Source organism: Salvelinus namaycush, chromosome 2 (genome assembly GCF_016432855.1).
Source record: "Salvelinus namaycush isolate Seneca chromosome 2, SaNama_1.0, whole genome shotgun sequence".
Taxonomy (NCBI): Eukaryota; Metazoa; Chordata; class Actinopteri; order Salmoniformes; family Salmonidae; genus Salvelinus; species Salvelinus namaycush.
In genome coordinates this window covers 28,000,552-28,019,968 of record NC_052308.1, presented here as the reverse complement: position 1 = coordinate 28,019,968, position 19,417 = coordinate 28,000,552, and the positions used below count along the sequence as shown (strand labels likewise).

General features: G+C 42.7%; 1 protein-coding gene across 2 annotated transcripts in view; it reads left to right on the top strand.

Annotated features, from left to right (window-relative positions):
- Positions 1-18,389, top strand: part of LOC120060850 (nuclear ubiquitous casein and cyclin-dependent kinase substrate 1-like) — a 30,436-nt gene extending 12,047 nt beyond the window's left edge. Inside the window, exons 5-8 of one of the 2 annotated variants that reach the window (XM_039010266.1) lie at positions 3,480-3,629; positions 3,719-3,865; positions 15,485-15,643; positions 15,802-18,389. In XM_039010266.1, the coding sequence (XP_038866194.1) occupies positions 3,480-3,629; positions 3,719-3,865; positions 15,485-15,643; positions 15,802-16,085 (740 nt within the window). In that variant the 3' untranslated portion in view covers positions 16,086-18,389. The remainder of the gene's footprint in view (positions 1-3,479; positions 3,630-3,718; positions 3,866-15,484; positions 15,644-15,801) is intronic. The other variant, XM_039010271.1, reaches the window with a different exon arrangement.
- Positions 18,390-19,417: the final 1,028 nt, after the last annotated feature.

The window sequence follows — 19,417 nt, the reverse complement described above, 5'->3', positions numbered from 1 at the left end:
CAGAGCCGGATATATCTAAGGCCTATAACGGTAGCTTTCCAGAACGCCATCCTGAGGTCTGTCTTGCGTCATGGCGAATGTTGAAAAGACTGCACCCCACGTTCCAAAACCCTTTATATGGCCTCAGATCTTCCTAGCAACACCATTCCAATTCTCACTATTTGCTGACATCTAGGGGAAGGCGTATGCAGTGCATCTCGACCAATAGAAGACATGCAAATTAATAAACTGACCCCAGAACAGCCTGTCTGATTTCAGATTTCTCACTTACTCACAGGAAAATTGCTCCAACTTGAGTTCTGTTTTACTCACAGATATAATTCAAACGGTTTTAGAAACTAGAGAGTGTTTTCTATCCAATAGTAATAATAATATGCATATTGTACGAGCAAGAATTGAGTACGAGGCAGTTTAATTTGGGAACGAAATTTTTACAAAGTGAAAACAGCACCCCCTGTTGAGAAAAGGTTAACATACATCTTGAATAACGTTCCAACCGGAGAATTAGATTGACTTCAGTTGAGCGATGGAACGGAGATGCCTATCACGTGAACGCGCGTGGTCAAAGCATGGTCAGCTCGTGGCAGTGGTGACTAATTCCTGTCTCCTGGCCCCCCTTCACATTAGTCATCAGACAAAGTTCTATTGACTGTTGACATCTAGTGGAAGCCTTAGGAAGTGAAAACTCATCAATATCTCGCTGTAATTTCAATGAGAGCTTGGTTGAAAATCTAGCACCCTCAGAAGAAATCCAAACAGGAAGTGAAACTTCTCCGGTTTTTGCCTTCCATATGAGTTATGTTATACTCACAGACATAATTCAAACAGTTTGAGAAACTTCAGAGTGTTTTCTATCCAATACTAATAATAATATGAAAATATTAGCAAATATGACTGAGGAGCAGGCCGTTTCCTCTGGGCACCTCTGTGCACCTTTCATCCATGCTACTCAATACTGCCCCTGCAGCCATAATAAGTTAAGAGACACAGGAAGGTGACTTTTTGTATAGGTGGCAACACCATCACCGTTGCCCGTTCTATCAGCACGAGTACTCTAAGACGATCAATAGTAACCTCAGAATCCACTTTTTCAGTTAACCTGTCTAGCCCCGGGGTTCCGCTAGCGGAACTCCTCCCACATTCCACTGAAAAGGCAGAGCGCGAAATTCCAAAAATATTTTTGAGAAATATTTAACTTTCACACATTAACAAGTCCAATACAGCTAATGAAAGATAAACATCTTGTGAATCCAGTCAACATGTCCGATTTTTAAAATGTTTTACAGTGAAAACACCACGTATATTTATGTTAGCTCACCACCAAATACAAAAAAGCACAGACATTTTTCACAGCACAGGTAGCATGCACAAAACCAACCAAACTAACCAAGAACCAACCAAACTAACCAAGAAACAACTTCATCAGATGACAGTCTTATAACATGTTACACAATAAATCTATGTTTTGTTCGAAAAATGTGCATATTTGAGCTATAAATCAGTTTTACATTGCAGCTACCATCACAGCTACCGTCACAAATAGCACCGAAGCAGCCAGAGTAATTACAGACACCAACGTGAAGTACCTAAATACTCATCATAAAACATTTCTGAAAAATACATGGTGTACAGCAAATGAAAGACAAGCATCTTGTGAATCCAGCCAATATTTCCGATTTAAAAAAAAAAGTGTTTTACAGCGAAAACACATTATAGCATTATATTAGCTTACCACAATAGCCAGAAACACAAGCCATTTACCAGCAGCAAAAGTTAGCGATCGTAACAAACCAGCAAAAGAGATAATTTTTGACTAACCTTGATAAGCTTCATCAGATGACAGTCCTATAACATCAGGTTATACATACACTTATGTTTTGTTCGAAAATGTGCATATTTAGAGCTGAAATCAGTGGTTATACATTGTGCTAACGTAGCATCTTTTTCCCAGAACGTCCGGATATTTTTCTGCCACTCACCTATTCTGACCAAATAACTATTCATAAACTTTACTAAAAAAGACATGTTGTATAGGAAATGATAGATACACTAGTTCTTAATGCAATCGCCGTGTTAGAATTCTAAAAAGAACTTCATTACGACATGCAGCTTACTTTATGGCGAGAGAGTGCCCAAAATCTGGGTGCAAACTATTAGTAAACATGTTCCGACAGATATATGAAATAACATCATAAATGGGTCCTACTTTTGTTGAGCTTCCATCAGAATGTTGTACAAGGGGTCCTTTGTCGGGAACAATCGTTGTTTGTTTTTAGAATGGCATTTTTCCCTCTCGAATGAGCAAGCAAAACTAGCCAAGTGGCGCTAAGCTCTCCTTCGTCACCAAACGCAAAACGCCTAAACTCCCGAAAAAATTTCAATAATCTAGTAAAACTATATTGAAAAAACATACTTTACGATGATATCTTCACATTTATCAAATAAAATCAAAGCCGGAGATATAAGACGTCTATAACGATTGCTTTTCAGAAGCCAATACTGGTGACCTTTATGCGCTTCCTGAACAAACGAATTCTGGGGTCATGTCATTCCAGGCTGTCTCTTTTGACCATAGAAAGAGATTGAGACCCCATTTCATCTCTCACAGCCTATTGACATCTAGTGGAAGGCGTATGAAGTGCATGTATACTAATAGATATCAAGCACATTTGTAGGCAGGCCCTGGAACAGAGCCTCGATTTGAGATTTTTCACTTTCTGACAGGAAGTTTGCTGCAAAAGGAGTTCTGTTTTACTCACAGATATAATTCAAACGGTTTTAGAAACTTGAGAGTGTTTTCTATCCAATAGTAATAATAATATGCATATTGTACGAGCAAGAATAGAGTACGAGGCCGTTTAAATTGGGCACGATTTTCCCCCAAAGTGTAAATAGCGCCCTCTATCCTCAACAGGTTAACCATGTTTCTGATAAAATACAAATATATGGGTCTGCCTGGGAATCCCAGATCTTGATGTAGTCCATTTTTGGCAAAATGCTGCAAATATTGGATTAATATTTCAGCTAAGTAAACTGACTCATCATTACCACTTACATTACATAGGATGTGCAAATTTACAAGCATCATGCTCTCCCTCCTTGTAAAGACATTTGACTGCATCCAACCACAGCGCACTCAAATTGTACCGGAGGCGGAACAGACGGCAGACTGAGTTTCCCTCTTATCGCTCGCTTTGTGACTGACAGGCGCCTAATGAATAGATCACTAGAAGATGCATATCGTTCATTCTAGCGGGAGAGTGCTCGACAGACTAGTGACTTGAAACTTTTAAAATGGAAAGTAGCCTAATTAATATGAAGTCAAAGTAGAAATTTGTCTGTGACTGGCGGATTTAGCCGGCGCTAATGGAAAACACTATCAAGGACGGAAGGGGACTAGGGCTATGGGAAGGGGCCCAGGCTAGTGGCCAGGAGTTATGTGACTGGGCTACTGGTAATGTTTTTCTGTTTGGTTGCAGATGACTTTGGCAGTGATGAAGACAATGACTTTGGAGAGGAAGATGACGAGGATGGAGGGAGCGACTACGAAGCTAAACAAGGCAAAAAGGGAAAGACAGCCAAGGTGGCAAAGCCCACTAAGAGGACACCCAAGAGAAAACGACCCGCAGGTAAGACTCATACACTGAGGTGTCTGTGTGTAAGCCAGTTATAATATGACTGTGTGTTTATAACCTGGCTACACATTTCTGTGTGTTAGATGACAGTGATGAGGAGGTGAGTCGTAAGGTGCGTACGGTGCGCCAGGCTGCCACCAAGGCTGTGTCTAAACAGAGAGAGATCTTGCTGGGAGACGGAGGCAGTGAGGACGAGGAACGCGAAGACAAGGAGGAGGCCTTCGCAGACCGTAAGTCAACCACTCAAAACAAAACGGGCCTACCCGGACCTAGCCCTTGATCATGACTTTGTTCCATTACATTACAAATAAGTCTTTGAATTGAAGGCATAGGCCTGGGCAATATGGCCAAAATATAATATCACGGTATTAAAAAAATTTAAATAATTGTCTGTATAAAATTTGCTTAGTGCATGACCCTAGGGTGGCAACACATACATTCTGAGTGATTTAAATGGGTCTTTCTTGATTCTGATTGTTTTATACTGTTCAATTCAACTTCAAGAAAAGACAAACTAGCTGTTTGCAGTTGTAAGAAACACAAACGAATAAGGTAATTGTAGTAAGCTAGTGGATTTATATTAAGAAGCAAAGTGAAAATGTCATTGTCATCAACATTGTTATATGTGCTGTAATGACCATGCAGACTGAACGCAAGTGTCTTGGGGTCGAGGAATAACAAATGCGTTCCTTGAGTGACGGGGCGGGGCTAAGTCTGTGTGGGAAGTGGCATTTGGAGAGATGACTCAATTAGCGAAGTAAACTATAAAAGTGGAGGTACACACAGCGTATTCCATGTAACAAACCAAACATTCAAATCCCGCTGTAGAAGGTAAACTAAAAACCCAAACAGGTTTATGCATCATTACCGTTATAATGTAAAATACAGCATACCGCCCAGCACTACGAAGGTGTCTTCTGTATGGGGGGAGTTTTGTTAAGAGCCCCGATGTTCGGTTTGAACATTAACACGCATCGCTTGACACACGGTTTTGGAAGCATAAGGACCTTTATCTTTCATATAGCGTAAATCATAAAAAAGGTTAATGGAGACACCTTTGATAGGGTTAGTGTTCCCACAGGCCATATCTCCATGTTCCAGCGCTTGTTTAATTAAGACAGAGGGACCACCTGTGCTATTTAGCTATCTAGCATGATCCGAATTATGGAACGCCGTTTGGGTCTTTGCATGTCAAAAAGGATACACGTCAAATAACACTATTTGATGTGTCAAATAACATTTTTGACCAATCAGGACCTGAATATGACTGCACGTCACATAATAATTTAACGTGTTCACATTTTTTACGTGGTTATTACACATTGATAACACTCACTCGTATTTCATATGTCACAACGATTCATCGATACGTATGCTATGATGCTGGTAAAGTTGTCTCGCGCGCCTACAGTGCTGGTCATAAAAAAGCTAGCTAGCTGATGGATGCAAACAATGTTCTTCCCCAAAAACATAGCAAAACGGCAATCTGTTTCAGTAGCTATAGTTAGCTAGCTAACTATATAACTTGGTGTCGTCATCTAAAATGACCTTCATTTATAAGATGGTTTTTGATTTGATTAATGGTGGTCGGGACCCATATATGTGAAGCTAGCCACAATAAGGATTAGCCACAATAGTCGACTTTGCGGTTAGCCTACAAAATGAAATTATGCCATTGACAGTGATGCAAATAAACAGTACAATTATGCCATGAGGTTGGAATGTTATATAAAACCAACAAAAGACAATTTGTTAAGTTGTCAGCGCCGACAGATGGCCACCTCGCTTCACGTTCCTAGGAAATTATGCAGTATTTAGTTTTTTTATGTGTTATTTCTTACATTGTTACACCAGGAAATCTTAGGTTTTATTACATACAGTCGGGAGGAACTATTGGATATAAGAGCAACGTCATCTCACCAACATTACGACCAGGAATACGACTTTCCCGAAGCGGATCCTCTGTTTGGTCCATCACCCAGGACAATGGATTGGATCCCAGCCGGCGACCCAAAACAACGGCGCCGCAGAAGGGGCAGACGGAGCGGTCTTCTGGTCATGCTCCGCAGACGGGCACATCGCGCTCCACTCCCTAGCCTACTACTTGCCAATGTCCAGTCTCTTGACAACAAGGTAGACGAAATCCGAGCAAGGGTTGCCTTCCAGAGAGACATTAGAGACTGTAACGTTCTTTGTTTCACGGAAACATGGCTCACTCGAGACACGCTATCGGAAGCGGTACAGCCACCTTGTTTCTTCACGCATCGCGCCAACAGAAACAAGCATCTCTCTGGTGAGAAGAAGGGTGGGGGTGTATGCCTTATGATTAACGAGACGTGGTGTGATCATAACATACAGGAACTAAAGTACTTTTGTTCACCTGACTTAGAATACCTTACAGTCAAATGCCGACCTCATTATCTACCAAGAGAATTCTCTTCGATCATAATCAGTCATATATATTCTCCCTCAAGCAGAATCATCGACGGCCCTGAAAGAACTTAATTTGACTATGTAAACTGGAAACCACATATCCTGAGGCTGCATTTATTGTAGCTGGGGATTTTAACAAGGCTAATCTGAAAACAAGGCTCCCTAAATTTTACCAGCATATCGATTGCGCGACCCGGGCTGGCAAAACCCTGGATCATTGTTATTCTAAATTCTGCGACGCATATAAAGCCCAGCCCCGCCCTCCTTTCGGAAAAGCTGACCACGACTCCATTTTGTTGCTCCCAGCCTATAGACAGAAACTAAAACAGGAAGCACCCATGCTCAGGTCTGTTCATCGCTGGTCCGACCAATCGGATTCCATGCTTCAAGATTGCTTCAATCACGTGGACTGGGATATGTTCCGCATAGCGTCGAACAACAACATTGATGAACACGCTGATTCGGTGAGCGAGTTTTTTAGCAAGTGCATCAGTGATGTTGTACCCACAGCGTCTATTAAAACATTCCCCAACCAGAAACCGTGGATTGATGGCAGCATTCGCGCAAAACTGAAAGCGCGAACCACTGCTTTTAACCTGTCTAGCCCCGGGGTTCCGCTAGCGGAACTCCTCCCACATTCCACTGAAAAGGCAGAGCGCGAAATTCCAAAAATATTTTTGAGAAATATTTAACTTTCACACATTAACAAGTCCAATACAGCTAATGAAAGATAAACATCTTGTGAATCCAGTCAACATGTCCTATTTTTAAAATGTTTTACAGCGAAAACACCACGTATATTTATGTTAGCTCACCACCAAATACAAAAAAGCACAGACATTTTTCACAGCACAGGTAGCATGCACAAAACCAACCAAACTAACCAAGAACCAACCAAACTAACCAAGAAACAACTTCATCAGATGACAGTCTTATAACATGTTACACAATAAATCTATGTTTTGTTCGAAAAATTTGCATATTTGAGGTATAAATCAGTTTTACATTGCAGCTACCATCACAGCTACCATCAAAAATAGCACCGAAGCAGCCAGAGTAATTATAGAGACCAACGTGAAATACCTAAATACTCATCATAAAACATTTCTGAAAAATACATGGTGTACAGCAAATTATAGACAAACATCTTGTGAATCCAGCCAATATTTCCGATTTAAAAAAATAAAAAGTGTTTTACAGCGAAAACACATTATAGCATTATATTAGCTTACTACAATAGCCTACCACACAACCGCATTCATTCATCAAGGCACGTTAGCGATAGCAATAGGCACGTTAGCGATAGCGGATAAACCAGCAAAAGATATTAATTTTTTCACTAACCTTCATAAACTTCATCAGATGACAGTCGTATAACATCATATTACACAATACATATGGTTTGTTCGAAAATGTGCATATTTAGAGCTGAAATCCGTGGTTATACATTCTGAAAACTTAGCATCTTTTTCCCAGAATGTCCGGATATTTTTCTGACACTCACCTATTCTGACCAAATAACTATTCATAAACTTTACTAAAAAATACATGTTGTATAGGAAATGATAGATACACTAGTTCTTAATGCAATCGCCGTGTTAGAATTCTAAAAAGAACTTCATTACGACATGCAGCTTACGTTATTGCGAGAGAGCGCCCAAAATCTGGGCGCAAACTAAAAGTAAACATGTTCGACAGATATATGAAATAACATCATAAATGGGTCCTACTTTTGATGATCTTCCATCAGAATGTTGTACAAGTGGTCCTTTGTCCAGAACAATCATTGTTTGGTTTTAGAATGGCATTTTTCCCTCTCGAATGAGCAAGCAAAACTAGCCAAGTGGCACTAAGCTCTCCTTCGTCACCAAACGCAAAGAACGCAACACGCCTAAACTCCCGAAAAAAATTCAATAATCTAATAAAACTATATTGAAAAAACATACTTTACGATGATATTTTCACATTTATCAAATAAAATCAAAGCCGGAGATTAAAGACGTCTATAACGAATGCTTTTCAGAAGCCAATACTGGTGACCTTTATGCGCTTCCTGAACAAAGGAATTCTGGGGTCATGTCATTCCAAGCTCTATCTTTTGACCATAGAAATACCTAGAAACCCCATTTCACCTCTCACAGCCTATTGACATCTAGTGGAAGGCGTATGAAGTGCATGTATACTAATAGATATCAAGCACATTTGTAGGCAGGCCCTGGAACAGAGCCTCGATTTGAGATTTTTCACTTTCTGACAGGAAGTTTGCTGCAAAATGAGTTCTGTTTTACTCACAGATATAATTCAAACGGTTTTAGAAACTTGAGAGTGTTTTCTATCCAATAGTAATAATAATATGCATATTGTACGAGGCCGTTTAAATTGGGCACGATTTTTCCCCAAAGTGAAAATAGCGCCCTCTATCCTCAACAGGTTAATCAGGGCAAGGTGATCAGAAACATGACCGAAATCAGTGTAGCTATTCCCTCCAAGGCAATCAAACAAGCTAAGCGTCAGTATAGAGACAAAGTGGAGTCGCATTTCAACGGCTCAGACACGAGGGGTATGTGGCAGGGTCTACAGTCAATCACGGACTACAAAACAAAAACCAGCCCCGTCGCGGACCACGATGTCTTGCTCCCAGACAAACTAAACAACTTCTTTGCACGCTTTGAGGACAATACAGTGCCACTGACACGGCCCGCTACCAAAGCTTGCGGGCTCTCCTTCACTGCAGCCAACGTGATGTAAAACATTTAAACGTGTTAACCCTCGCAAGGCTGCAGGCCCAGACGGCATCCCCGGCCACGTCCTCAGAGCATGCGCTGGCTGGTGTGTTTATGGACATATTATGGACATATTCAATCAATCCTTTTCCCAGTCTGCTGTTCCCACATGCTTCAAGAGGGCAACCATTGTTCCTGTTCCCAAGAAAGCAAAGGTAACGGAGCTAAATGACTACCGCCCCGTAGCACTCACTTCCGTCACCATGAAGTGCTTTGAGAGACTAGTCAAGCACCATATCGCCTCCACCCTACCTGACACCCTAGACCCACTCCAATTTGCCTAGACCCACTCCAACTGCACACTGCCCTAACCCATCTGGACAAGAGGAATACCTATGTAAGAATGCTGTTCATCAGCTACAGCTCAGCATTTAACACCATAGTACCCTCCAAACTCGTCATTAAGCTCGAGACCCTGGGTCTTGACCCCACCCTGTGCAACTGGGTCCTGGACTTCCTGACGGGCCTCCCCCAGGTGGAGGGTAGGTAACATCTCCACCCCGCTGATCCTCAACACTGGGGCCCCACAAGGGTGCATTCTCAGCCCTCTCCTGTACTCCCTGTTCACCCATGACTGCGTGGCCATGCACGCCTCCAACTCAACCATCAAATTTACAGACGACACTACAGTGGTAGGCTTGATTACCAACAATGACAAGATGGCCTACAGGGAGGAGGTGAGGGCCCTCGTAGTGTGGTGTCAGGAAAATAACCTCGGACTCAATGTCAACAAAACAAAGGAGATGATCGTGGACTTCAGGAAACAGCAGAGGGAGCAGCCCCCTAGGAAAGACTTCTATTTTAGCCCTTGGCATCGCAGACGCTCGTTGGCGCGCGCGAGCAGTGTGGGTGCAATAATTGAATAACATGGATTTCTACATTTATTTTGCGACGCTCGCGCATGCGACATGTCCGGTCTCGTCAGCATGTGATTGCGGGACTCTGAAACAACTGTGAATTGAGCCACATTTATTGTCAACCAATGTGTATTGAACACTATTCCCGATGAGAAACAATACTGCATGGATGTTTTGGAGTCTGATAACTCTGAGAACGTTGGGGAAAAATCTCTTTGGTATTGAGTGAGCTCATTTCCCATTTCATTGATCCCCAATCCTTAGGTAAAGCTGTACAGTGCAATATGAATGTCCATGCACACAATAGGCTGACTGGGTAGGTCATTTCACACAGTCAGTCCTGCGATAAGAGCTACAACGCTAATATTTGCGTAAACTCTTAAGTTGTGTTCTGTGGGTGTCACCGAGTAGACTGATATTTCATTGCTTCACATTCCAACCTTGTTTAACATGATCTAGTATAAATATGGCATGATTCCACCAATTGTAACCATCACTTTCAAAGAGGTACTTTTATTTTGAAGGCAATCTGCAAATTCCACTATTGTGCCTAATCTTTATTGTGGCTAGCTTCGCAACACATCCCGGTCCGGTTGAGCCTCACTAGCCAGGTGAAGCTAGCTGGCTGCTTATAACGTCAGCTTTGGGCAACCCGGGTTAAGTAGCTGGCTAGCTATTTTGTTTTCATGAACTGAAGTACAATTTCAATAGGCGAACAACAAGTGGCTACCTAGCTAATACTTACATACAAGGATTCCTAAATCATTGTTAAGAATAATGAAAATGACTGCAGTTTCTACTGGTCATTGCTAGCTAGCTACCCCAGAAGTTGCGGGCGATTTAAATCAGTCCTTATTACAAGCGCGGTATTGTAAACACATCGTTCGTGGCCGGTGTGTGTTTGTTTGTACAGCTTTGACAGTGCTACTGATAGTGTTGGCGCTTGCCTTGCACGTGAAAATTCAGCACACACAACATTCTATAATAGAATTGTGTTATTTGACGTAACTTTTTTGACACGCAAAGACCCAAACGGCGTTCCATACCGAATACCTGTGTCTAACAGAAAAATACCGTTGGCTGCAAATGTGATAAGGCTGGTCTTAAGTGTGTATTTTGCATTTGTGAAATTATTTTGATGTGATATGAAATTAAAGGGATTTATGGTTCTAGAACCGTATTGCAATTGAGAATAGATTCGCGTTTAGATGTATTTGTCTGTTTTGCCTGCCAGTGCCCGTCTACCGCTGAAAATAACAAGGTCCTTGAACCTTAAGAAGTATCGGTAACATTAGGCTCCTTAAGAGTACATCTTGGAATTGCCAGGGACTTGCCAGGGTAATTGCCAGGGTATTATCACGATATTATCACATTTTTTTTTCTTTATACACACACACACACACACTACCGTTGAAAAGTTTGGGGTCACTTAGAAATGTCCTTGTTTTTGAAAGAAAAGCACTTTTTCATTTTAGAATAACATCAAATTGATCAGAAATACATTGTAGACATTTAATGTTGTAAATGACTATTGTAGCTGGAAACGGCAGATTTCTTTCAAAAAATGTTTTATGCAATATCTACATAGGCATACAGAGGCCCATTTTATCAGCAACCATCACTCCTGTGTTCCAATGGCACGTTGCGCTAGCTAATCCAAGTTTATCATTTTAAAAGGCTAATTGATCATTAGAAAACCATTTTACAATTTATGTTAGCATAGCTGAAAACTGTTGTCCTTATTAAAGAAGCAAGAAAACTGGCCTTCTTTAGACTAGTTGAGTATCTGGAGCATCAGCGTTTGTGGGTTCGATTACAGGATCATAATGGCCAGAAACAAAGGACTTTCTTCTGAAACTCGTCAGTCTATTCTTGTTCTGAGTAATGAACGCTATTCCATGCGAGAAATTGCCAAGACACTGACGATCTCGTACCACACTGTGTACTACTCCCTTCACAGAACAGTGCAAACTGTCTCTAACCAGAATAGAAGGAGTGGGAGGCCCCGGTGCACAACTGAGCAAGAGGACAGGTACATTAGAGTGTCTAGTTTGAGATACAGACGCCTCAACTGGCAGAAGTCCTCAACTGGCAGCTTCATTAAATAGTACCCCGCAAAACACCAGTCTCAACGTCAACAGTAAAGAGGCGACTCCGGGATGCTGGCGTTCTAGGCAGAGTTCCTCTGTCCAGTATCTGTGTTTTTTGCCCGTCTTAATCTTTTCTTTTTCAAATCAAATTTTGTTGGTCACATACACATGGTTAGCAGATGTTAATGCGAGTGTAGTGAAATGCTTGTGCTTCTAGTTCTGACCGTGCAGTAATATCTAACAAGGAATCTTAACAATTTCACAACAACTACCGTATACACACAAGTATAAAGGAATGAATAAGAATATGTACATATAAATATATGGATGGGCGATGGCCGATTGGCATAGGCAAGATGCAGTAGATGGTATAGAGTACAGTATATACACATGAGATGAGTAATGTAGGGTATGTAAACATTATATAAAGTGGCATTGTTTAAAGTGACTAGTGATACATTTATTACATCCAGTTTTTAATTATTAAAGTGGCTACAGATTTGAGTCAGTATGTTGGCAGCAGCCACTCAATGTTAGTGATGACTGTTTAACAGTCTGATGGCCTTGAGATAGAAGCTTTTTCAGTCTATCGGTCCCAGCTTTGATGCACCTGTACTGACCTCGCCTTCTGGATGATAGCGGGGTGAACAGGCAGTGGCTCGGGTGGTTGTTGTCCTTGATGATCTTTTTGGCCTTCCTGTAACATTGGGTGGTGTAGGTGTCCTGGAGAGCAGATAGTTTGCCCCCGGTGATGCGTTGTGCAGACCTCACTACCCTCTGGAGAGCCTTACGGTTGTGGGCGGAGCAGTTGCCGTACCAGGCGGTGATACAGCCCGACAGGATGCTCTCGGTTGTGCATCTGTAAAAGTTTTAGGTGACAAGCCAAATTTCTTCAACCTCTTGAGGTTAATTTTCCACCTTCTCCTCTACTGTCCTGTTGATGTGGATAGGGGGGTGCTCCCTCTGCTGTTTCCTGAAGTCCACAATCATCTCCTTAGTTTTGTTGACATTGAGTGTGAGGTTATTTTCCTGACACCACACTCCGAGGGCCCTCACCTCCTCCCCGTAGGCTGTCTCGTTGTTGTTGGTAATCAAGCCTACCACTGTAGTGTCGTCTGCAAACTTGATGATTGAGTTGGAGACGTGCATGGCCACGCAGTCATGGGTGAACAGGGAGTACAGGAGAGGGCTGAGAACGCACCCTTGTGAGTCCCCAGTGTTGAGGATCAGCGGGGTGGTGATGTTGTTTCCTACCCCCACCACCTGGGGGTGGCCCGTCAGAATGTCCAGGACCCAGTTGCACAGGGTCGAAACCCAGGGTCTCGAGCTTAATGACGAGTTTGGAGGGTACTATTGGGTTAAATGCTGAGCTGTAATCGATGAACAGCATTCTTACATAGGTATTCCTCTTGTTCAGATGGGTTAGGGCAGTGTAATTGCAATTGCGTTGCCTGTGGACCTATTGGGGCGGTAAGCAAATTGGAGTGGGTCTAGGGTGTCAGGTATGGTGGAGGTGCTATGGTGCTTGACTAGTCTCTCAAAGCACTTCATGGTGACAGAAGTGAGTGCTACGGGGCGGTAGTCATTTAGCTCAGTTACCTTAGCTTTCTTGGGAACAGGAACAATGGTGGCCCTCTTGAAGCATGTGGGAACAGCACACTGGGATAGGAATTGATTGAATATGCCCGTAAACACACCAGCCAGCTGGTCTGCGCATGCTCTGAGGACGCGGCTAGGGATGCCGTCTGGGCCGGCAGCCTTGCAAGGGTTAACACGTTTAAATGTTTTACTTTATTGGCCAGTCTGTGATATGGCTTTTTCTTTGCAACTCTGCCTAGAAGGCCAGCGTCCTGGAGTCGCCACTTCGCTGTTGACGTTGAGACTTGTTTTGCGGGTACTATTTAATGAAGCTGCCAGATGAGGACTTGTGAGGCATCTGTTTCTCAAACTAGACACTCTAATGTACTTTCCTCTTGCTCAGTTGTGCACCGGGGCCTCCCACTCCTATTCTGGTTAGAGACAGTTTGCGCTGTTCTGTGAAGGGAGTAGTACACAGCCTTGTACGAGATCTTCAGTTTCTTGGCAATTTCATGCATGGAATAGCCTTCATTTCTCAGAATAAGAATAGACTGACGAGTTTCAGAAGAAAGTCCTTTGTTTCTGTCCATTTTGAGCCTGTAATCAAACCCACAAATGCTGATGCTACAGATACTCAACTAGTCTAAAGAAGGTCCGTTTTCTTGCTTCTTTAATCAGGATAAGTTTTCAGCTATGCTAACATAATTGCAAAAGTGTTTTCTAATGATATACTTAGATTAGCTAACACAATGTGCCATTGGAACACAGGAGTGATGGTTGCTGGTAATGGGCCTCTGTACGCCTATGTAGATATTCTATTAAAAAAATCTGCTGTTTCCAGCTACATTAGCAATGTCTACACTGTATTTCTGATAAATTTTATATTTTAATGGACAAAAAATGTGCTTTTCAAAAACAATGAAATATCCAAGTGACCCCTAACTTTTGAACGGTAGTGTGTGTGCATATAAACTGCAAACTCGAGCAAAAATAATGTTGCAATATTGTCAAAATCATGCAATCTCCATAGACAAACATTTGCAGTAGAATGGCCCATTCTGAAGAGCTCAGTGACTTTCAACGTTGCACCGTCATAGGATGCCACCTTTCCAACAAGTCAGTTTGTAAAATTTCTGCTCTGCTAGAGCTGCCCCGGTCAACTGTAAGTGCAGTTATTGGGAAGTGGAAACGTCTGGGAGCATCAACTGCTCAGCCGCAAATTGATAGTCCACACAAGCTCACAGAACGGGATTGCCGAGTGCTGTAGCGTGTAAGAACGGTCTGTCCTCGGTTTCAACACTCACTACTGAGTTCCAAAGAACTGTTCGTCGGGAGCTTCAAGAAATGGGTTTCCATGGCCGAGCAGCCGCACGCACACAAGTCTAAGATCACCATGCGCAATGCCAAGCGCCGGCTGGAGTGGTGTAAAGCTCGCCGCAATGGAAACGCATTCTCTGGAGTGATGAATCACGCTTCACCATCTGGCAGTCCGACGGACAAATCTGGGTTTGGCGGATGCCAGGCGAATGCTACCTGGCTGAATGCATAGTGCCAACGGTAAAGTTTGCTGGAGGAGGAATAATGGTCTGCGGCTGTTTTTCATGGTTCATGCCCCTTGGTACCAGTGAAGGGGAATCTTAACGCTATAGTGTTAAATGACATTCTAGATGATTCAGTGCTTTCAACTTTGTGGCAACAGTTTGGGGAAGGCCCTTTCCTGTTTCAGCATGACACTGCCCCCTGTGCACAAAGGAAGGTCCATACAGAAATGGTTTGTCAAGTTCGGTGTGGAAGAACTTGACTAGCCTGCACAGAGCCCTGACTTCAACAGCGAGCCAGGCCTAATCGCCCAACGTCAGTGCCCGACCTCACTAATGCTCTTTTGACTGAATGGAAGCAAGTCCCCGCAGCAATGTTCAAACATCTAGTGCAAAGCCTCCCAGAAGACTGGTGGCTGTTACAGCAGCAAAGGGGGGACCAACTACATATTAATGCCCATGATTCTGGAATGAGATGTTTGACGAGCAGGTGACCACATACTTTTGGCCATGTAGTGTATTTGTCAGGTGAAATTACCAATAATCACCACCTCGTCCTCCTCTCTCTAGCTGATGAGTCGGGCAGTGATGAAGACTTCATGGTTGAGGATGATGATGATAGTGACTATGGCCGCTCCAAGAACAAGAGGAGCAGCAAGAAGGTGATCAAACGGAGCCGGCCAGAAAGGAAGGAAAAGAAATCCCCCAAACCACGACTAAAGGCCACTGGTAGGACCGCTCACCATGAATCAATCACCCATATTCTTCAGAACTGCAAGCATCGGTTGTTAAATGCTTTTTTCAGATAATGTGTAAGTATCTTCCCAGCCTCAACTTCATTGAATGAATGTGTATCCATAACTTTGTGTGTGCCTCTCCTCCCCCAGTGACCCCCAGCCCAATGAAAGGAAAGGGTAAAGGTCGCCCCAGTGCTGCCAAGGCCCCGGAGAAGAGCTCGCCCAAAGAGGAGGAAGAGGAGGAGCCAGAGAGCCCTCTGGAGGAAGAGGAGGAGGAGGAGGTGGTGGTGAAGAAAGACTCCTCCCCCAGTCCCAAGAAAACGAAGGAGGCACCCGGGAAGGAGAAGGAGAAGAAGGAAAAGGAAGATGAGGAGGAGGAGGAAGAGGAAGAGGAGGACGGATCGGAAGAGGATGTGCCCTCTGGGGAAGACTAGACCCACAGAAGTCCCACCTCTCTCTCTCTCTCTCTCCCCCCCCTCCCCTTCCCTCTCTCTTTACCTTCTCAAGTTTTTGTTTCTCTTGGTTTAGAGTTTATTTTGGTTTCATTGGTGGCCTGGCTCAATGGTTTGAACCTCGTGCGGATTTGTTGTTTAGTGTTTGTTGTTTAGTGTCTGGCTTCCCGTAATGACTGACTGACTGAGGACATCGTATCTGTGTGCATAAGAACATGCATACCATATGGCTGTGAGGGATGGAAGGAAAGTACAAGTGAGATTTTACTCCATCTCTCTGAACATGTCCCATTCCTCCATCACTGTCCCCTCTGCTCAGCCACACCTCTACTGGCACACCTCTCTTCTCTTTTTCATCTCCCTCTCCGCAGTGACTGCATTAGTCTTTCCTACACAAGTCTGTGTGAAGCTCAGAAAACGGTTCTTTAGGTTTTGTTAGTTTGCCTTTCTGAGAGCTCCGTGCTAGTGGACATCTGTCCTCAACAGTCGATTGAAGTGTGGAGTCACTCGTTTTCTTTCTGCAGGCTGATGTGTGTGTAAGTGAGCCTTCTATTAAAAAAATATATATATATATATATTCTACCCATCTTCTTTATCTGCTGAGTTCTCCATTCCCCTCCTCCCCATGTAATCTCTGGTCTGACATGACTGGATAGGTGAAAGCTATGTAGTATAACCCTTGCTTGACCTATCCAGTAGTGTTAGATCAGTGATTGGGTTTGCCCTGGGTTTGTTCAGCCTGTCTGGGTTAGGGTTTCCATCTCTATCCTGGTTTCTCAGTGGACTGCTGTTGTCCAATCAAAGCACTGTTTTTTTTTTTTATTCACTGTGCCACAATACCCATTGGTTTAGTTACAGCCCAATGCTGACTGAATCAGAGAAGGCCACACTGGAGACTCGGAGGGAGGATATGTAAGTGTGTTAGATTGTTCTCCCTTAGGTCCTGTGCCCACTCACCCCATAGCGCTGTGCCGACACTGACAAAGCGCTTTTTAAACACTCAAACACAATACGTTTTAAGGAAGGTTTTACGGTTATTTTAAATGTTAACTTTGAATTAATGCTGTTGTATTTCCACCAACTCCGAAGTTAAGCTCTGGCCCTGTGTCAAAGACCTTCACTATAACACATACACAAAGCTTGTTTTGTTATTGAATATGTAACTGTTCAGTCGTGCTTTGAGATCAATTGTTTTGATTTTATTATAAAGCAAATAGGCAGAATAATTGGCATTGGACAAATAACAGTCAGCGCACATCCAACACATTTTTACATGATATTCAATATAACAGTACATTCATAGTACAAGGAACAGAGTTGAAGATCACTTTGGAGTAGTAGTGTGTTATTGTGCTTTAAACAGAGAGATTGCTCTGAGCTGTAAACGGTTAATTATGTCTTGAGAGGGGGGGTTGTGGAAGCAGGTCCTAGATCAGCCCTAAGAGTCTGTTTGCTGTGTGCTGGTACTACCAGTGTGTGGTTGTGATGGAGCACACGCTCAGGGGGTTTGGTGTTTCCTCACCCTAGACCCTCTACCATTGGTTTGTGGTTCTGAGATTTTGGCTGTCTCTGCTGGGCATGACACAAGCATAAACCATACACCCATGCCAACACACACACTACCCTGGCATGGCCAGAGCATCCTTTCATTGTTCAACCCTTTGTGCCAGGCATCCACAAGCCTTTTTTAATTGAATCGAGAGTTGTTTTTTTGAGAGCCCCTAAAATGATTTTTGTTGTTACTTTGTTTCAATTCTCTATTCAGATTTTTTGTAATGTTTGTTTTTTTAAGAAAATAAATAAAATGTATCTTGATTTTAAAAAGAAAAGTCGACCCTATCCATCTGTTTTTCTGCTGGGAGAGCAGACCCAGCAACTCCTTTCTGTTCCACTCTTCTCCTTTTCTCTCATTCTATCGCTCATCTCACGCGCTCTCCCTCCTGCACTCAGCTCATACTTACTCCTTCCCTCTCTCACACACACACGGCTCATTCACCTCAGACAGAGAAGAAGTCAGGATGTTGATGTAGCCAACAGTGATGCCGGCTTATGTTTTGCTCTATACCTCTGCTCTGCTCTACAACCAATAAACACTAGCTGCATTTCCCCTATTCTGCCCTTCACAGATCTGATAGGACTGGATAAGTGACAGCAATAGAGCCCCACAGGGTGCCATAATACCCAGCGGTCAAACGGAAATGGTTCCAATTGTTTTTCCACCATACATTTTAGAAACACTTAAAATAAGGGCTGTGTTTTGTTTAGGCTTACACTGGCGATGTTTTGATAACCATGTAAATATCTCTCAGACAAGGTGACTTATTCATTATATTTGGCTCTATTTACTCTGATTTGAAAATGCTAATTAGCATCAAAGTAGACATTAGCAAGACTACAAATCCCTGCAAGCTCCTGCATGTCATCTCAAGCTGACATCTTTGCTAACAGGTAAATTGTCAATGTAAAACTTCCACAAGACAGTTCACAGAATTGTCCATTTTAAATAAATTTTGCCAATTTATTAGTTAACCCAGAGATTCTTACCTTTTGCCTCGATTCAGGGGTCTTCCAGATCATCATGGCATTTGTAGTTCTTTATGATATCCACATTAGCAGCTAATTAGCATTTAATTTTAGATGGGTAAATACAGGCCAATATATTAAGTCACATTGTCCTAGAGAGATTCACAGCGTTATCAAAACGTCACGCCAGGGTACGCCTACACAAAACACCGTCCTTATTTTATTTGAAGTGTTTCTAAAATCCACTATGGGAAAAATGAATGGTGGATAAACGATTGGAACCATTTCCTTTTTTGACCGCTAGGTATTATGACTCATACTGTGGTACTCTATATGAAGGAATCTAGGTCAAACCACTGCTTATGCCTTCCCGGTTGTTTCAGATCTGCAAATAGGAGTGTACAAGGGCAGAAGTGAAAGAGAAGGCATGAAATGAGTGCAAGAGAATGTTTGTTACTCCTCCCTGGGTTGAAAAATATTTTTGAGCCAAACCTATGGTATTGTAAAGCATTCTTGGTCTGTGGGTTCATTATTGTTTTCGCTGAGAATTAAAGCTACTAGTAATTAAAACAAGTTTGGGCGCTTAAAGATTGACTCGGTTTCTTATTGCCTTATATTCCCTTGGTACTACTAAACTAGAGCTCTTGGTATGGTGTGATGCATGGGGATTGGAGGGATGTTAGGGTGAATACTAAACCTGTAGATCTGAAATTATTCCACCCGGCCTACAGGAGTGCCTAGGGTGTTGGGGCTAGTGGTCGCTTTGGAATTCAGAAAATGAGTGCTCTGCC